Below are 21011 nucleotides of genomic sequence, written 5' to 3'. Positions count from 1 at the left end.
TTTGCATTAACAGGATAGAAGATATGGAATTATTGCTAGTAGTATTTTAAGAATTTCAGTTCAGTGTTTACTGGCAGAGAAATCATATATATACATTAAAATATGTACTGGAATGTTTTTGAATTTTTAAATTTTTCTTTGCATTTTAACATATAAGCTATACTATAAATGAGAAATGTGCAGAGGAAGAAAACACAGAGATACAGTTTGGTGTCTGCTTAAAGAGAGTAAACTCATCAGATTTCCAGACATGGTTATATGAATATAAAGAAGCAACAGTCTTCAGTAAAAATAGAAGTAGACATATAGTAAAAACCAATAAGCAATTGCTTTACAAATATGTAGTTAATGAAGTTAAAAATACTGAAGAAAGCTATCTAAACACTGAAAAATCAAGTTCTGCCAGATTGTAATTAATGAGTAAACAGGGTCTAGATCATTAATGCAAATTTGAGTTCAGAAATATGTTATTTTGCCCAGGATGCATGGTATAAGAATTCTTTCGAAACACAATTTCTGATTTCTTGATAATATACTATTAAAGAAAAGTAAAAACCTTCTTTGCTTGTAATTTGTGCTGCATCTTCAAGTAGAAATAAGAAAGAAGCAATTTTACGTAACATGAATATATAGTCTTGATACCTTATTTCTTTCTGTTCAGCTATGTGCAGCACCAAAATCTGGAGTTGTAATGAAGCTTTGAAAAGTCATTTTTATTCCTGCTCTTAGTTCAACTCTTTAACAATGTAAGTCTTTAGGACAGATCATAATTTTCCATAAAATAGAGACTTCATAATAGTACTGTGTTAAGGAGAACTGTGGGTTTTGGTAGTAATTTAAAAATAAATAATTATTTAAGATATCCAATACATTCCATAGAAAATGTATGCTCCTCAAAAAAAAAAAGTGGATAAATTCTAAAAAGGCAAATAATAACTGCATACACCCTGCATACTTTTGAGATTTTAGGTGGCATCTGTCCAAAAAGCTTACTTTTTAAATTTGTGCTGTAAGTTTTCATCCAAGTATCAGGCAATGAAGTCAGAAACTGAGCATGCAGTAATTTTCTCTTCTTCTGTAAAAGTACAAAGAATAAGCCTTTCAAGGTCAAAGAATTTTCAAAACTATAAGGACTCTATTCTTTCACACCACATGAGGCTAAAATATATTCAGTTTGTGGGAGGGTGGTACAATGTGGTTGCTCTTACAACCTTCTGTGAAATGACTGTTTTCCCAACCAAATTTCGTTGTACAGAGAGATACTCCACAAGTGCACAAAGGGGACAAAGGTTCAACAGTGCATAGCTAGCCTTAGCATGCACAGGTGCTAAACTAATCTGATTCTGACCTTGAAAGTCAACAATTAAGTATATTTAAAAAAAAAAAATTCAACAAAACACAAATAAAGGGATGTTTTCTTTGAGATCAAAAAAATCAAGATTCTGATTTTTCATATTTCTTTGTTAGGTTTTTTTTTTCTTGCAATGGACTTATTTTTCCAGTAACAGTGATAACTGAGAACTAACACAGAATCAGTGAAGGAAAATGCCATACCTTAATGTACTTGAATTCTCACAGTTCTGAAATAGTCTTTTTTGCTGTTTCCAGTCAGTGAGCTAGATTAGTTGCAATAATCCCATAGCAAAAGGTCCATCTGATTAGCCATTCTGTTTTGGTGGAAGTATGAGGGGAACCCAAGAAGAAAATTCCACTGTGCCATTTCCTATCAGCACTGTAATATCCTGTTACTGAACAGGTGTAAAAAGAACAAGCCTAAAGTTATTTATGTAAAATATCTCTCTGTAATAGAGCTTGTTTTCTGTGTTTCAAATAATTCTCTGCTTAATGTATTCTGTGCAAGCTCTCCTAAGAGAGATACTTTCTACTGTGTATATTAGAAAAGCTGGAGTGCCAAAGAAAGGTAATTGAAGTGAAACTTTTAGAATAAGCAATGATAAATGAGAAGAAATGTGAAGTTTGCGTGTAATAGGGGACCCAGAATGAGATTAGGTTTGGTGGAACAACCAAGGTAGTGATGTCAAAGTAATACGGTGTATTAATGTCGATCTTTTGTTTGAATTACAAGTGTGAAGGCAAGGTAGGCTGGGAAAAATCAGATGGAATGAGAATGAAACAGACCTTTATGTGGTTTTGCCAAGTTCGGTAGAGTAGTCCGCAAAGAAGGGTACCAGACTTAAGTAGGATCCTGTTACTGAGCCTGTGAATAGAGGTAAGAGTAGTCCATTTACTACTTTTAAAATCTCCACAGGAATTAATTCTATTCAGTCTCTGCCTTCAGGTGACTGTGAGGACTACTGATATGTGAAGAATGATAGGAATCAAATCCACAGTTTGTTTAACAGTATTGCCAGGAGCATGACTGTAAATGATAGAGGATAATAAGTGATCCCCAATTTGTTCACATTTTATGCTCAGATGATTTCCCATAGAAAAGAAAATGTCAGGCAAGACTCGAAGATTCGATGCACAATCTGGCTCCTAGGGCACACTTATGATGTTTTGTACTTACTCTGTATATCTTATCAGAGTTTCTACATTGTAGGGTAAGCGAACTAAAAGCAAAGTAGAAAGGGGAATAAAAACCCACTCATGTGTGAAAGTGGTTCATCTCTGTCCCATATGGCAGGACTAAATAATGTAGACTAAGCAGACTGACTTGGGAGTGCCTTGAAGTAATGAAGATCAGTTTGCTGTGTTGTCTCTTTAACATGATGGTTTCAACACAAATGCTGAATATCAATAATAAATATTGCATATCTCTAATAAGTTCTGAAACCGCTTATGAAATGTACATGTGTACATCCATTAGGAACCACATAAGGGAACTCTCATGCCATATGTATCTATAAATCTGAGTATGATTATTATAAGCTTTTAGGTTGTGAATAGTGCATCATGAGAGACTATATTTAAAGGAAAATTTGATGAACATGTGATCAATGATAATTTTTTTCATTCATCTGAGAGAATGTATTTCATTTTTCTCCACTGCTTTTCTCTAACGTTCTGTCTTTCTTTGACTTTTCCTGGTTGTTTCCTCAGTGACTCCCTCATATGAATATTGAACAGTGATAAGAAAATGTTCTGTTCAGCACAACCAAATTGATACTGCTGTCCCAGATACTACCACCATTTTTCCTCTTTGCTGTTGTGCCAGACAGATTGTCCTATATCTACTATATTTATTCAAGTCCACAAATGGATTATCAGTATTGTAAACCTTTATTATATGATTTATGCCAAAGTAATATTGTGTCTCTGAACTTGCACATTTTTTTTTGACAGAAACAGACCTGTAAAGATGTTTATGTGGTGGTCTGCTGTTTTACTTCTTGGATGCATTTTGCTGGGAGCAGATGGGTGGCCAGTCAAGGAAGGATACAACTTCAGGCCCTATCAGCCCCTAATAAGATTACGGCACAAGGTATGGATTATTCTCTAATACTTCTTGCTTTTCTTCCAAGGTCCAGGGATAAATTATACTCCAGCCTTGTCTTTTTTGTGTTTATTAGAGTAATGTTCAGAAATTAACTTTTTCAAAGAGAATGACGTAAGATCTGTTTTAGCTTCTGTCTTGGTTTGAAAGACAGGTGTCTGCTAAGGAAGGCAGGAGCCTCCCTTGGAATGGCAGATGCAACCCCGTTCCCTCCGAGTTATTATGATTTTGAAATCAAGGGCTTTTAGGCAAAGATGTGGGAAATAGGAATAACAGTTCTTTACTATTATATATCTGTATGTGTATAACCAGTCAAACAAACAACAATAACTATGGCAGTAACAGCAAACAATCACAAACCCAGCGCCAGCCTTCTCGGCTGTCGGGCCCTTTCCCCTCGGGTGCAGTTCCGCTCGCAGCCGGCAGGGGCGCTGGCGGCTCCCGGTGAGCAGGGCAGGTGCGATGCCGAGACCGACTGCCCACACCCCCAGGTGAAACAAAAAGAGCAGCCAGGTCATTTGTTTATCTAAATACTCGGCCATTTGTTGCCCTAGCAACATGTATAGGGGGAAAATTCCTTTAACAGAGAAAAAAAAAACCAAAAAAAACCAGGAGAGCTCCTAAAAAACCCCAACAGCTTCAAAAACTAGAGATTAGTTATATCAACCGAAACTCAGAGGGAGAGCCAGGAGAGGCTGTCTCTTAAAGCAACTGTCAGCATCTGCTTAAGGCAATGACTTGTCCCAGTCCTCAGTGAATTTCAGTCTGTGCAACGAACAGGGAAACTGCCCATCAAAGAAGAATGGTGCTGAAGTTAACTTGTTTGCAAGAGGTAGATGTTCCCAGTGCTTGCTGAATTTAGGAGTTTTGGACCATGGCATAGTGCAGATGTTTTCTGAGTTACGTGGTTCCCATATTCAACGACTACATGTCATTCAAATTATACCCACCTGCTGCTCCTTTATCATGAATCCAGGACTCCTGAAAACAGTTCTCAGCTAACAAGTCCTGCTCTTCTCTGGTTGCTGAAAGGGGAAGCTTCTGTGGTGGTTCTGTAAAACAAGGAAGAGGGCTTGTAATATTTCCATGGGCTGTCTAAAGTTAGCATAGATCTGATCAACTTTATTTTTTCTTGGCATGATAGTCGTGGGAGCAACATCTGAAGTGCCTTAAGACCTACAGTCAAGCAGAGATGAAAAAAAAAATTCTTTTCACCCTTCTAAACTTTTGTGCTACAAGTAAAAGGTCTGAATTATAGCCAGAAACTCTAAATGTTAGTTTCTATTAATGTTTCAAGATACTGCTAGTTTTATTTCTCAATACTTTTTTTATAAAGTATGAAGATCATTCTTTTTGGTCCTCAGTTTAAAAAAAAAAGACCCAATATCTCGTCATATAAGGAGAAATTGACAGTGTGAGTTCTCAAACAAGTAAAATTGCCTATTAGCAAATATTTTGTATGCTATGTAGATTAAATACAAGAAGTTTCTTAACAGATGGAAAATAAAATCTTAAAATTATACAATTATGCATCCTCTATGGAATGTTCTCAATCAGAATAAAGACTGAATCAGGCTACAGTCAAAGAAATACATAACTGTATCAGCACACAGGTTTTTTATGCTGAGTATTATCAAAACTTTGTCTCATCACTTTATTTCCATTTGACAGCTGTAAGCAAAATAAAATAAAATAGCACAAGAAAGGTTCTTTGAAATCTAGAAGGAAGAGAGAAACTAGTAATGAAACCATGGAATGAATCATGTAAGAGAGAAATCACGTGTGCAAAAAAACCCCAACACAAAACCATGAAGACTGTAAGAACAATGAAGGACAGAATATGGGGTATGATTAGTATTATTTTCTGAGGTTAGATGTTCTCTGATCTTAATGAATGTATGTGGAAACTATTCATATGTTGGTGTTTATGTTGTCTTAATTATACTTTTAAAGTACTGATAACTCTCATATAATTCTTGGAATAGGCTGTCATAAACTTTTCAAGTTTAATATTGGGGGAATCACACAGACATATGCAAACAAGATAAAAGTAATTAAAACTAGATATAAAACAATATATTGAAAAATATGGTGGGTTTTTTCCTAGGCAATATGTCTAGATAAAAAAAAGTTTTAGTATCGTTCAGCTTTTGGTATTAGGGATATATGTTTGTATAAAAAAGCTAGGAATGTAAAACTTTTCTAAAGTCAATTTTAAAACCAGCTTTGGCATGGATATGGATACTCAAAATATAAATCTGGTAAAAGAAACTTTCTGCTTCAATCAAACACTTAATAAATCGAGTGCTTAGATTAAGTTATGCCAATAGAATACTTACTACAAACAGATGATAATGAATATATGCAGTTACATTTCCTTTGATTAGGCAATATGTATGCAAGTTTATGTGTGCAAAGATTAAAAAATAGATATATATTAATCACTGTTGCTCTCATAAAGGGGAATTTATCTAACTTGAACAATAGTCCACCGAGAGCAACCTTAAATGTCAACATGCAGGGAAAAACAATCCTGTTGGTACTTAGGTACTCTCTTGAAATAATGATTGTGTTTGTGGTGAAAACAGGCATTCATATCATAAAGCTTTTGTTGTTTTAAAAGGGATTATAAACGATTTCAGCTTCTCATGCATAGAAATTACAAGTAGGAATTTAATCTATATATATGATTATCTGAAAGCATAAGAATAGCATTGGTATGGAAAAAAACTTTACAAATAGGGAAAAAAATTATGCATAAGGAAGCATTATTTTACTTTGAGGGTGACTCAGCACTGGAACAGATTGCCCAGAGTGCTTGTTAAGTCTTCATCTTTGCAGACATTTAAAAACTGTCTGCATGTGGTCTGGGACAACCTGTTGCAGGTGACCATGCTTGAGCAGGAAGATATAACAAGGTGACTTCCAAACGTCCTAACATTCTTTGATTCTGTATTTCATTATAATACATAATTATAGAAATGCTCATTATCATGGCCATTTTAATGGCAATGAAGATCAAATGTTTGACTACATTGTTTATATATGAACTATTCAAAACCAGGAAGAGATGAGTTCTCTTGAACCAGAACTGAGAAAGAATATTACAAAGCACTCCTCAAAGTTTTGTTGCCAGTCCCCTACCCTTGTTTAACTGCCACGGCTTACATTTATGTGGTTATGCTGAAAAGTACCAGGCTGTGTCTGAACAGCATGTGAATTTCTTGTTAAGCCAGGTAATCCTTGGTTCTTCATTTGTCATAACACTGGAAGAGTTTGTAAGGTACTTTCCATTTGGGAGTCTTCTTGCATTGCTGCTGAAGTATTGTGAGCAATTTGTTAATACCTAGGTTCCCACCTGATATTGCTAGGAAGTATTTTTAGCATCCTAATGAATTTTCTTCTTGTAATTTGTATGCCTTTGACAGAGACCAATGTTTATGCAATGTCTTCAGTGAAAGACTGTATGCTCTGAGATTTCCAGGTATAAACAGGCAGGTGGCAGCCAACAGAATGGCAACTGTTGGCTGCCAATTCTCTGTCAGACGCTAAGAAATATGGAATATAGCCTGTACATCCATATGTATACTCCAGGGCATGCCAACTCTGCGTATCTAACACATGCACACACAACCCACCTTGGCAAGCCAGGTGATTCACATGGTTTAGCAGGGAATAATACTGGTGACAGTGCCTCGTTGTTAATGATCTCATCACGGGTGGGGAGCAGTTCAGTTTTAGTCTAAAGGGACAGTTGGTGAAGGTGTAATTTAGTCCTTGTCCCCTGGACTCCTTTTACTTAGGCCCAATTTTGAACTTTCGAGGTTAGGACAATCATGTTCCCAAAATTCAGGGCTAAGCGCTCACTGAGAGCAACCACTGCCCCGACAGCATAGGCAGGGCTGGGCTCGGGGGAACCTGGGAACAGAGAGAGGGGAGAATCCCGGGAAGTCAGAGTTCAGCCTGAGCCTCAGCCTTAGCCTTGGCCTGTGTCTGGGCCCGTGCAGGATGCTCCATCAGAAAAGAGCTTCTGTTGTCCAGCTGAGCGGGAGTGCACAGAGGTTACAGCAAAGGGGATGTGCCAGCTTTCACTGGCTTCTACTGATCTGTTGATTCAAACTTCTTTCCAGCCTTGTCCTGGTTTTGTCTTGTTTTACCAAAGGGCTAAGGGGAAGTGACTCAGATGTGCAGCCCTCACTGTTGTCTGTGATGTTTCTCCAGACTAAAATACTGCTTTTAACTTCCTGTAAAAAACCTGCCTCTGTCCCTTTTTCTTCTCTCCTTCCCTTCTTACTGTTGCTGTTTGCTGCTAAATTCATCAGTTCAACCCTGATTCACATTAAATTAGGGCTCAGGACTAGGTCAGTTTAGAGGGGTTTAGGTTACATTAACATTAGATCCAGTTTGGAAGTGTTTAATCAGAGTTTGTCTGAATTAAAGCAAGAGAAAAACCTAAGTTTCTGTCCCAGGTTATTAAAAGCAAATTTGAATACATAAGCACAAAGCACAGAAAAAACCCCATGTATTACTTTTAGGTTTTTGCCCAAAACTTATAAAATGTTCTCCCTCAACTAACAGCACTGAAACGCCTGTAAAATATAAACAGGCTGAGTGCTCAATAATTTTATTGTCATTTAGAGTGTCATGGCCAAGAAAGAAATGCATAGAAAGTAGTATTCCAGGATTCAAAACTAGCGTGGGCTTTCCCTGTGTTGTCTGGTCTCTAGACAACCTGAGATTTATAGTTCACCATGTCTATCTGGAAAATCTGTTTGCTACCAGGATCTGAGAAGTCATAAAATGGGATCCTCTAAAATCCTCTGTCCTAGGGAGAGAGAAGGGAAAAAATCTATTGAAGATGAGCAGTGAATTCTGAGGAGTAAGAACAGAACTTTTCCTGGTCACATCAGTGCTTCTCTCAGCTCTAAAGTAACATGAGAATTTTCTTCCTTCTGAGGTTCTGTGAGCACAGTATCTATGTCCTATGCAAATTCCAGGATTAGAAGTAGCAAGACTCAGTTTTAGTTTTTTAATCTGTAAGTGTAGTCAAGAAGTCTTTGGTTTTTTGTTTGTTTGTTTGTTTAATTTTATTTTCCTTTTCTCAGGAGAGGAAGGGAATTCTGCATTCTAATCTGATTTTTCCTGTGGGCAGTAGCATTAAAAAGACATGGGTAATTTTTGCTTTAAATCCCATTACAATCATTGTGCATTAACAAGCTAATATCAATTAAACATTTTATTTTTGCTGTGTCTCACTACATGCTCAAAGCATTTTTTACATTTTACGAAAGTTGCTTCTAAATTCTCCCTGTAAAATTTCTTCTATAATCCTTCTTCCAGCTAGTCAGTAACTGGAGGGTGGAGTATCAAACTCTGGAATTAAGGCAAGGCTGATCCCTGCTTTCAAGATGCCTGCTGATACTTATTAGCAATGCCTGTCTATAAACTTGTATAAACTTGTAGTCAGATCAAGAGGGCCAGTCAGGGAGCAAAGGTGCATCTTAACTATTGGGCTGAACCTCTTGATGTGCCTATCTTTTTTGTTCCTGTTACTGAACATCATCACTGTGGAAAAGATTAATCTCGACCGAATATTTTGAGGGATGATGAAATTCACATGTATGATCTACCTTTTGATTAACATTGTTTTTTTAATTTCCCTTTCCGGGTCGACAACAAAGGATAAAACATAACATGGTGGTATAGGGAGGCAATGTAATTACCTTCTTCAGTAGTCAGCTTGGCCTTCTCAGGTTGAATCCTAGGAAGAGGATTTCCAGTTATCCTGGGAATAGATAAGAAATGGTTTTTTACCTTTCTGGTGTTTGGGATTCAGTGCAAACCCAATGTATATCAGCTATCATTTCAGATTCTTGATAAGCGTGTTTTTTCATATTCTATTATGATAGCAAATTGTCCTCACAAATTGCAATTGCAGTAATAGCAAAACAAAGCCAGGAGAGATTTGTTTGATATATTACTTGAGGTGATTTGCTCCTGTTTAAATTTGTGCAGTTTGTATTTCTAAGATCATGAAAGAGGCCAGATACTTGAACTGTGTGTTTATGAGATCTGGCTCTTTTCCATGGCTTCCTTGTTGCCTCTTACTCTTCAGGTCCTCAAGACTGCTTTGTAATTTAATTCCATCTCTTTATTTTTTTTCCTATCAGAGAAATGCTTTATTTTATTCTTTTCCATTGCTTCTTTTTCTCAGGCATTTTCCTCATGGATTTAATACCATATTTATTACCTAGAAGATGTAGACTTTTATTATCTATATTAACCTTTATTATCTTGGTTTGTTAAAATGAAAGTAACATACTATAGCATAGAAAATGCTTATAATGTGAGAAGTAATAAGTAAAAATCAAAATAAAACTTATATTAAACTTATATTAAATAATAAACATGGTGTATAATAGTTTTCTTGGTATGTAGACAAACTGGGCTGTACCCCAGACTTTTTTTTTTTTAATTTTTAACTAAATAATGATCAGCTTAGCTTATGGTTTATTTTTCACCTCTGATTCTAATTAGCTATTTAAATTCTGGTTTTAAATGAAAATAATTATGTAGTTTAAGCATTTGCTTTTGTGTTGGGTTAGCCTGACCTGGTCTTCATAGCAGTGGGGCTGCAGGGATGGCTTCTGTGAGAAGCTGCCAGAGGCTTCCTTCATGATCCCAGCCAGTGCCAGCCGGGTCCAGGACAGACCCACTGCTGGCCAAGGCTGAGCCAATCAGAAATGGCGGTAACCCCTGTGATAACATATTCAAGAAGGAAGAAAAGTTATTGTGCAGATATAACTGGATTAAGTGAACAGTGGGGAGAGAATATGTGAGAGGAACAGCTCTGCAGACACCAGTGTCTGATCAGAAGGAGAGGGAGGAGGTGTTCCCGATGCCCTAGCAGCGATTCTCCTTCAGCCTGTGGTGCAGACCATGGTGAAGCAGCCGTGACCCCATGGAGGACCATGAGGATGCAGAGATCCACCTGCAGGCCATGAAGGAGACCCACACCCAATCAGGTGGATGCCTGAAAGGAGGCTGGCAGGGACCTGCAGGCCCATGGAGAGAGGAGCCCATGCTGGAATAGGTTTCCTGGTGGGACTTGTGACCCCATGGGGAACCCACGTTGGAGCAGGCAGTGCCTGACGGACTGCACCCTGTGGAAGAGTGACCCATGTTACAACAGCAGCATTATGAGGAGAACTGTTGCAGAAGGGATGGATTCAGGTTGGAGAACTTCATTGAAGGACTGTCTCCCAGGGGAGGGACCCCATACTAGAGCAGGAGAAGGGCTCCTCTCTGTGAGCAATGGCAGGAACAGTGTGCGATGGACTGGCCAAAACCCTCATTCCCCATCTCCCTGTGCTGCTGCAGTGGAAGAGGTAGAACTTGGGAAGGAGGGAAGAGTGGGGGGAAGGTGTTTTTAAGGTCTTATTTTACTTCTCATTATACTGCTCTGATTTTCTTAGAAATAAATTCAGTTAATATCTCTAATTCTGTTATACCTGTACCAGTATTTGGTGGGTGACCTCTCCCAGTCCTTAACTCATGAACCTTTCATTATATTTTCTCCCCGCTGTCCACTTGTGGAGGGGAGTGATAGAGCAGCTTTGGTGGGTGCTGCCATCCAGCCAGTGTCAACCCATTACAGTTTTAAACATTAGTATACTGTGCATCTATAGGGTGATGTATTCCCAGCTGAGGGAATGTAGCATTGGTATACAGCAATAAAAGAAAGAAAGAAGTAGAAAGAAAGAAAACTCTTTGTTACACTGGGCTTTATTTTACAATCAAATCAAAATATTTGTGCACTGTTAGATTCCTCTTAAATTGGCATCAATTAGGTTGGCTAAATGTTAGGTCCTGCATCCATGTTTCTTTTCAATATCCATATTTTAAAACATCTTTAATACTTTTATTCCTATACTTTGTGTGGTAGAAAAACAAGTTCAGAATAAATTGTCTCCTTTTAGTAGTGGGAAAATACATCACTAGTTTTAACTTTTCTTCATTGCTTACTTTTTTCTAACTATGTTTTCAGTTGTCATTTTGAACTGTGATAATTTTACTGGGTGTGTGATATGCAGTGGGAGCACAAATCTGGTATTTTTTAGATAAAGTAGTATTTAATGATATACTACTGTACCTTTTTATTTTTTTCTTTTACAGTAGCCACTGTTCTGATTTTGTGTTACCAAGATGTCAGGTTGAACAACCCATCTGTACTTCATGTGAACATGACTTTTGTTATCTTGCAGTACAAATATTTGCTATCACAATATCTAAGAAATTTTTTAGCATTTTTTTTTTGTGAACAGTTTAAATTTTTTCATTTGAAATCTTTCCAAGGAGCCATGGTAAGAAGCATTGATCTGTGTTTACGTATATTAGGTTTAGGTGTATTCAATTTGGCTTTCTTCAGCAGCCTTTCCTTTTGAGAATTTTGTAACTGGAAAACTCTGTGACTTCATTGTTTATAGATCAAAATAACAGTAAGAAAGTCCTCTTACCTTGTGAACTTACTGAAATAGGCTATTTTTACCTTAAAATGCCTTCAGTTCTGGGTAAGGTGACTGCTAGATTACAGTAGTTGTTATGACATGTTATTTTTTTCTTTTTTATAATTGCTGGTGGGATCATATACGTAGTCCAGCTCAGGGCACTGTATTTGTTCCTGATAACTGATTCCATGGTAAATCATACCAGGCAAGAACACTACACCCATCAGAATTCTCAAATCCCTTCAACCATGAGCTAAGAGAATGTGATGTCTTTCAGTTTCAGATTTATTTTCCATTATGAAGAAAACCCAAACAACAGCATTAGTTAAAACAACAAAAAACCCCAGTCTCCTTTCAAAAGATGAGGCTAAAGGATAGAATACCCATTGAAAGCATTAAAGGTTTTGGTTTCTGTGCTTGGGCCTGACACAAAGAAAATGGAGAGCTTAATAACAGCCTAATTAAAAGATGTCTAGTTACATCTTTGTTCTTATTGTTATGCATTGCTACAGCTATGGTTAAATAACCATAGTGTTAAGAACACAGAAGCTTTATGCCTAAAACGTAACATTCAAAACAAAGCTCTCCCAAACTTTACTAATACAAAAATGTTGCTATTTGACTTCATTAAAATTGCTCACAGAATCATAGAATGGTTTGGCCTTGAAGGTATCTGAAAGATTTTTCTGTGGGCTGAAGAACCCCAAGTCTCAGCCTGACTTCATGGGAGAGGTGTGTCAGTCCTCTGAGCATCTTTGTGGGCCTCTCCTGAACTCACTCCAGCAGCTCCATGTACGTATGCTGGGGATCCCGGAGCTGAACACAGAACTTGAGGTGGGGTCTCATGAGATGCAAGAGATGAGTAAGAGATTTTTGTTTTATCTGCCGTATCTTTTAAAAAATTGGAAAAAACTTGAAAGTTTCCATATAATGTACTTGGTTAACTACACTCAACTGCATTTATACTATTTATATAAATTAACACAATGTATAAAAAATGCAGTGTATGAACAGTATGTTCATGTGAAGTGAGTTTAATAGCTATAAATATTGCTGTAACATCGCATAATGTTAATAGCATCTGCTTAATGTTCATTGTCAATTCTATCAAACAACTTCATGAAATTGAATCCCCTTGCCCAATGCATTCTAACAAAATATTATTTGACGTAAGAAGTAAGAAAAATCTAACAAGCTTATTCTGGGCCCCTTCTTCCAATGAAAACAAACCTAAGAAAAATTATTAGTCATTTGTTTATTGTATTGCTTATAACTTTGGTTATGTAACTCTTAATAAGCAGCTTATAACTCAAGTCTATTTTCTGGGGACAAGTAAGGCCTATCACTCTCTTGAGGCATCAGTGGAATTTTCATTTCACTATTTCATTTCACTATTTCATTTCACTAAATGCCATTGCTTTCTATTATTATTACCTTTGGATTATTGTCGTACATCAATGCAAGTAACAAAGCACTAATATTACATCATCTTAATGGAATGTATTCAACTTGTTGGTATATGTGTCATTATTTGGTATTACATAATTTGATGCTACAATTCTGAAATTAACAGTAACTACTGTATTGCAAGCAGATGATCCCCAAAACTGTAAAAGACTAATCCCACTGCAACACATAGTTTGTGGCATTTTTATAAAGGTCTGAGAAACCATTGCATTGGTCAGTCTGACTTTCCATATAAAGGTCACCTATTTATTTCATTATTCCTTCATTCCTCCTCTAAGTGGGGCATAGTGAAACATACCTTTCAAAGAATTTACTGAATCTTCAAATATTTTCTATATCTTCATATTTTCAAAAAAAATTTACCATTTGGATACATCTGTCTTGTTTTGCCAGTGACTGCTTCTTGGGATCTACTCCATCATTAGATGGAACACAATCAAAGTGATTGGTTTGGTACAAGGAAATATTTGCAAGACATTATTTGTAGTTTACTATTCCTAACAAACTCTATTTTATTGGTGTTTGCTTGTATCAGTCTAAGGCAGGGAAGAAAAATAGATGTCTTCATATATATATATAAAAGGAACTACTATAATTAAAACTACAGTATTATCAATTAGATTAGAACTTCAGCTATTTACTGGATTGTTATTTCAGCTCTCTGTGAACTCTTTTTTTCAAGCTAATTGTTTCCAGCATGAATGCCAAGAGAAAGTAACTCAAAACTTTACAGTGCATTGCCTACTACACAGTAGGAAAACTGTAACCAATTGTTAGCGTATCTGCAGAGTATATAGCTGCACTTCATAATTCATTTTGAAAAATAAATTGAAATTCACCAATCAAATACTGAGTTAATCCTGAATTTTCTAAGATTCAGTAGAGGAAAATACAATCCTAATTTTACTTTCTAGTTTCCTAAATGTCACACGGTGGGTAACACGATATAACCTTTCATCAGATCTCTGGTTTAAATGAATGTGTTCCTCAAATACAGAGTTTAACACTTTACAAAAGGGCAGGTGCAATTGATTAATATTCATATCCTGAACTTTCCTTTTGCTTTGCTACACTACTTTATCTGCCCTTATAAAATGAATGGTAGAAAGAACCTGTTATTCCTAGCAATGCCTCAGCATACTGGTTTTAATCAATACTTGTAGAAAGACTACAATTTTACCCGTAATTATGTCTTAGTGCAGACTAAATACTACTTGCATTCCTGGATTATAAGAAGGTAATTGATGTTTATGCTCTCATGTCTATACCCTCTAATTGTCATTCTTCCTGCAGATTTTCATCTATCTGTACAAAAATCTGCTAAGAGGAAAAATAAGATCTGAGTGAGCCTCAGACAGACTGAATAATAAAAAGCAAAATACATTATGTGGTTTTAGAAAATTACACTTAAAACCACCTCTGAAATTTAAAAAGAAAAACGAAGAGGGATTGTAGGCAAATTACTGCCATTAATGTCATTTGGAATTCTGTGGCTAAGATCCCTCTGTACTGGCTTGCCTTTTTTTTAACTAGCAGTATATTGTCAGGAAATATACTACTGTTCAGTTATTGTGAGGGTACCTGGAGCTTTAGGTACTGATGTAAGGGGGAAGATAATAGAATACCCATTAAATACTGTATCCTAGAATTTCCAGTGATAATTCAGTATGCTAAAGTGTTGCTTCTTGGAGATCTCTTCCCCCTTCTTTGCCTATTCACATCTAGAGTGTTCTCAGATAATTGCAAAATAAATGTATATTTACACTGAATATGATTAGCTTCTGAGCTACATCAAATAAGTAAATTCATCTGTAGCACCTCACCAACTGTCCTGTGTAATTGCATTTCTTTCTTGGTAGTCTTGAAGAAAATACATCTTATGCTGTCTGTGCATGGGAAAGTAATACTGCACTGAGTGTCTGAGCATATGAAGTTTAATGCAAAATATGCACAAATAGTAATTACTTTTGTTAAGTCATTATTCATGTACTTCCTTATAATTCCCCATAGTTCACTACAGTTTCATTTGGCCTGTAGAATCATTAGGGTTCCTCTTGGACAAGCTCTTACAGTGGAAACAAACAAAAAAACCCCAACAAACAAAAAATAACAACAACAACAAATTTATAGTACTGTTAAACCCCAATGATTTAGTGAAATAAGAATCCTTGAATTTAAATATAAACCCCAAAACTACTTCTCAGCTGCCTTTCAACTGCAAGAGTAATCAGGGATTAGAGGTCCTATAGGGTGCTTATTTGTCTTGGGAGCTATCTGCAGCCTGATGCAAGCAGGTCTTTTTACACTAGGCAGCATTGCTTTGGAAATGTGTCTATGTGAATCATGAACAATCCTGCCAGAAGGAATTGTTGCTTTGAAAAGGTACTAATCTGACTGACTCTGCCTATTTTAAAAAAGAAATGTTGTTTTGTAGAATGCAGTATATGGTGCATACATGAGGTATAAACAGTGTTACTGTGTTGCTAGCAGGAATCTGCTTAAATTCAGTTGGTACTGAAGAACACTGGAATTTAGACAGTAACTTTAGCCCAGAACTGTTTCACCTTGAGCACAAAGGCTGCCTTTAAGAATAATACATGCCTTTGCAAACATCTAGGTTATTTACTTGTATGTCAGACAAGCCTGAATTGAAAAAAAACCTGTGGATCTTTGTGTAGAACTTCTTCTGTCCACTTTTCGTCCCTAGAAATCACACACTTTGTTGAAGCCTGGTCTAGAGATAGTTTTCCTTCAGAGTATGTAGACATAGACAAGATGATGTTGAACTTTTTCAGATCTTTATTTCTGCTGTGCTTCCCCTTTGCTTTCAAGGGATTGTAATCTGCACACAGAGAACAACTGCTTCAAACTCAGCTTCCTGGGTCTACCGTGATTGTTCTTCATGTTCCTCAGGGATCTAAATCAGCAAAGCAAGAACCAAATCGGCGTATTTCACAGTTCACCCTTCCCATCTCTGTGGTTGGTTTGGTTTTGTGTCGCAGTGACCGCTGCTGTCCACTGCCCAGGCTGGTTCCAGCGGTGTGCGGCAGGAATGGGGAGCAGCTGGAGGCATGGAGCTTTAAGGCTGCTCCTCTGAAGCCTCTGCTCTACCCAGGGGAGCAAAGGCTCCAGGCACTGTAGCAGTCAGCAGCCCTTGACGAAGGGAAAGATAAAAAGTTACGGGGAGGCTTGCCTTTGGATACAGTTTCAGATTTACTGCCCAAACGGAGTCCAAGGAGCACAAGCACAGATCGGATCCGTGCAACAACTTATAAAGGGAGGTGTTACAACGGGGATGGCCTGACTTTGGGGTAGGGTCTTTGGGGGAGGGATATGGACAGGGATAGACATTCATGCGGACCAATAGTCTCGAGAGGTGGAGGGAAAGGGGTCACATGCCCCAATGGGGCATCGAGGTTTAGGGGATTTCCAAGAGGGGAGGTATCCGAGGGGGCAGGGTCTCGGGGGATTGACGGGGACCATATAAGGGTAATTAGGGGGGGCTTTGGTGATAGGCACAGAACAGTCCAGAACTCCGGGAGGGGTTTGGGTGATTGATAGGGAAGGAGCCAGAACAAGGGGAGGGGATAACCATTTTTGGGAGCACTGGGGGAGCGGCTTGGATCTGGGACAGATCAACCGGGAGTGGAAGTGGGGAAGATAGGGATGAGCCCTTAGGGTACAAAGAACATACAAAATACAATAAAAACATCGCATCACCGCAGTTTTGGTTTTTATGACAAATATTTCACTCTTGTATCCAGGCTCCCCAAATACTGTTGGGTTGCTTTCATACAGATTCACGAATTCAAGACTTCATCATTTTTTCTCCCCAGGCCTGTAATATTGTAATACTGTAATATTAAGACTAATATTTAGCAATATTCCTGGGAATGCCATTAATTCTGAAAACTTCAACAGCTTAATATATTCCCTTATTTTTGCCTAGCAACCTTGCTTCACATCTTGTTTCCTTCACACAATCTTATATTCATGCGATGCCTTAATCAATACAAGAATAACCTGTGGCATATTATTTTCTCAGAATTTGCTGCTATAAATGGTGGCAATCTCTAAGAAGACTGGGCTGTGTATGCAGAATACCAGTTCAGGAATCCTGCTGCAAACACTGAACTAAAAAGCTTTCTGCAGTAAATAGTGTTCTGACAAGAGCAAGAGGAAAATGGTTCACTTTTTGCACGTTCTTTCTTCCTTACCATAGGAAGCAAGGCATTGCTTACTGCTGCTTAACAGAATAGCTTTACAAATGTAAATGTCATTGCTTCTGCTTTGCATGCATTTTTAGTTTAAATTGCAATTGTACTGCAGTTGCTAAGACTCTGCTGAAGTTTGATTCTGTAAAACTTCTTTGAAACACAAATCTTCAGCCTAACGTCATTGATCAAATTGGGTCTGAGAATAGTATACCAGATTGCTTTGTGCAGTATGTGTGCTTGTACTCCCTGGCTGTAACCATGCTGCTATTTCACCCATGAATAAAAAGTTTCTGTACATTTGTAATTCACATTTCTTGTAATTAAAGTTGCTGTATTAATTTAAGTGAATATATTGTTAATTCAGCTACTATAGCTTGTACAAGTTTTAACAATAATAACTATTTTGTTTCCTCTCTTAATGAAATATTTTCTTTAATAACAATTATTCCATTATTATAATTATTATAATAATAATAATTACTATTATTATTTGCGATATAGTACCCCAATGCAGAATTAGCCTTAAAGATAATGAACACAAAACTGATTTTCTGCATTTTCACTATATTCTATTATATGACTAATGATAACTTTTCATTAAAAAATGTAAAAAAAGCAAATAACTTTGCACTCCCTTTTTCATCAGCTTCTGTAATTAATGGTTTATGTTTATTAAATTATTTAAATTTTTGCCACATGTCAAGGACAATCTACCATATGCTTTACACTAATTAGTACTTTGTTTATTCTAGGAATTTGATTAATTCGGCAGCTACTTTTTAAATAGAACCAGCATAGCAAAGGAGGCTTTGTCTGAGTTTTCCAAAGACAAAATAGGGCTCATCTTCTTTATCAGTAGCCCACTCTGGCAGACACATACCCAGATCCTCAGCAGATGATTCAGGCACAATGATAAGTGAGGTTCTAGATGCAATACAGTCATGTAGTTTCTCTTTTAAAGAACACAGAATTAAGTGGAAGTCAGAATGTTTCTATGTGCAACATCCAAGGTTTACAAACACTAATTTTCTTTCAAAAAGGGAAAATTCACAAGATACATATTTAAATGGAGCTAAGAAATAGGCTTTACTGTTTCTTAAATAGTTGATGTATTGTCTTAGTCCTAGAATGTCAATTACTTTTACAGATCAGCTCTGGTCTTTCCTATAAATAGCTTTGTACCTTCTTGGGAATCACTGCAATTTAAGAGTCCCTTTCACTGTCCTTCTCTACACCCCTTATTGCTAATATGAAGCCCTTCTAAATAAGACTTGATAGTATGCCAGCCTCATTTAGCAAACATGGCATTTCTGACTGATGATGATGTCAAAATGCTGGGATGTTTTAAGAGATGTTGATAGTGTTTATGTATTAAGACAAAAAAGAAAATAGCACTAGAAAAGGACCTTTCATACCTTAGAAAAGCATTTCTGTGTATTTAAATGAGTTTCTTTGCAGAGCCTCATTTAATTTATATTGCAAATAGTTTATAACGTATGATTTGTAACAATAATGATTTGTATGGTAAACCATCTGTGATCTTTTTTTAGTTCACAAACATAACAGAAAATCATTGTCTCCACTTCCCTGGAGTGTACTTTGGAAAGTTTACTTTAAATTCAGCCTTTTGGGCATACAGGAAAGGTTTCTTTAGAGTTTTAATATGTTCTGCATCGATCCATTTCACCAGGCCGATACACTGTAATGCAACATAAGCCCATAAAATGCCATGCAACCTGTCTGATTAATTCGTTTGGAAAGTGCTAAATTCAAAAGTGTTTTGCTATATTGAAGCTGATAAAAATATCCTGGAATACAAAATGTTTGGTTCATGTTGGTTCTGCTTACAGATGGCTGATATCAGTAGGTACCAATATAGTAGTGCAGTTCATGTAATCATTCCAGTTTTATTTATATATAGGTATAGATTTATTTGTTTATTTATTTATTTGCATATAATTTCTTTGATTGTTAACATGTTAGGTGAAAATATTCTGTTTATGTATCATAATGCAATTACAGGAGAAAAACAACAGAAATATGTGCAATAGTGGGTTTCTGATGTCCTCCACACAAGTGTTCATACAGAAGTACATTTTACTTACTACCACAATGCTTGCACTTTTACACACTTTCTAATAGTATATGGGTAGAATTTTGTTATTTTCAGTCCAACTAGCACTAACAGCCTAGCAAACTACACAAATGCAGGTGGAAATAAATGTCACTATGAACATTTGTTTACCTAAAGTTTCAAAAGTTCATTTACCACTCTCACATTCCAGGACCATGAAATTTTTGTTTATTTTTTTGTCTGTTTCCCAGCAGGATGAGCAGTTCCTATTTCCCTGAGCATCTGAAATTAATTTTCCTAAGTTATAGGTGCTTGTAACACTGTCTCACTAGCATAATTCATTGCTTCTTAGTGATTTTCTACAGCAAATATTTCACGTAATTTATCTTTCAGTATTAAGGAGGAATCTGTATTTAATTCAGCCTCAGTATAAATTTGTCTGCATTTTTTAACTCTGTTATTTCTGTTGAAAAGTCAAATCTAGCAAGGTTTCTCTAGGCAGGAAGCTAATTTCTGAGTTCAGAGATGCTACACCCTGTCTAATCACTGGTTAATTTTGAAATAACTTGAGGCATAGAGACTTTTCTTTTTATGTGGATGCTCTTCACTGCTAACAAGCATCTTGCTTGGCCCAAGGAATATCATACCGAGGTTGTTCTATGATCTGCTAAGAAAGTTTTTTCTGTCTAGTTTGAATGGCAGCTTAAAATTAAAATTTGATTATTTTGAGGAAAACTAAGTCATGAAAATTTGCTCAAAAATCTTCAGCTGAAATTAAAGAAAATAAAGATATTAGAAGAGATGAGGTCTGAAAAGACATTTTCCGTTAATGCCTCCTTTCCTTGAAATCTTAACACATTCCATTAAAAAAACCCCAACATGTTTTTTTTAAATTTTAAAATTTTATCTGAATCATTTTGTTTCTACTCTGAAGTTTGCCAAACTTTTTGCACTTTCTTCTTCCTAATAAGTATTTCTCATCCTAATTAGTGTTTATCTTCTCCTTTGATACCAGTATTTGATTTTTAATAATGCTTTCCTGCAAGTCTACTCTGATCTAGTAATCAATTCTTGGATTAAGTCTTCAGAATCTATTGCAGCTTTATTGGTAAAAATTTCCATTATTCTGATTTGAAACTAAAGAAGGGAAAAAAGACTAGTGAGTTTTGTGGAACGAAACAGTGTCCATGGAGCCTGTAAATTGTGCTATCTGAATGCTAACACAACTCTAAATCTTGGTGGTTGGTTGATATTTTAATAAGCACAGATTGCTTATCATTAACAAGATT

General features: G+C 36.5%; 1 protein-coding gene across 2 annotated transcripts in view; it reads left to right on the top strand.

The window, feature by feature from the left end:
- Positions 1 to 21011, top strand: part of FSTL5 (follistatin like 5) — a 275687-nt gene that overhangs the window by 20368 nt on the left and 234308 nt on the right. For both annotated transcript variants that reach the window (XM_032109691.1, XM_032109690.1), the window contains exon 2: positions 3307 to 3445. In XM_032109691.1, coding sequence (XP_031965582.1) covers positions 3323 to 3445 — 123 coding nt within the window. In that variant the 5' untranslated portion in view covers positions 3307 to 3322. The remainder of the gene's footprint in view (positions 1 to 3306; positions 3446 to 21011) is intronic.

This window comes from Corvus moneduloides, chromosome 5, assembly GCF_009650955.1.
Source record: "Corvus moneduloides isolate bCorMon1 chromosome 5, bCorMon1.pri, whole genome shotgun sequence".
Taxonomy (NCBI): domain Eukaryota; kingdom Metazoa; phylum Chordata; class Aves; order Passeriformes; family Corvidae; genus Corvus; species Corvus moneduloides.
Note: the sequence above shows the minus strand (reverse complement) of the source record. Positions and strands in the feature narration are given on the sequence as shown.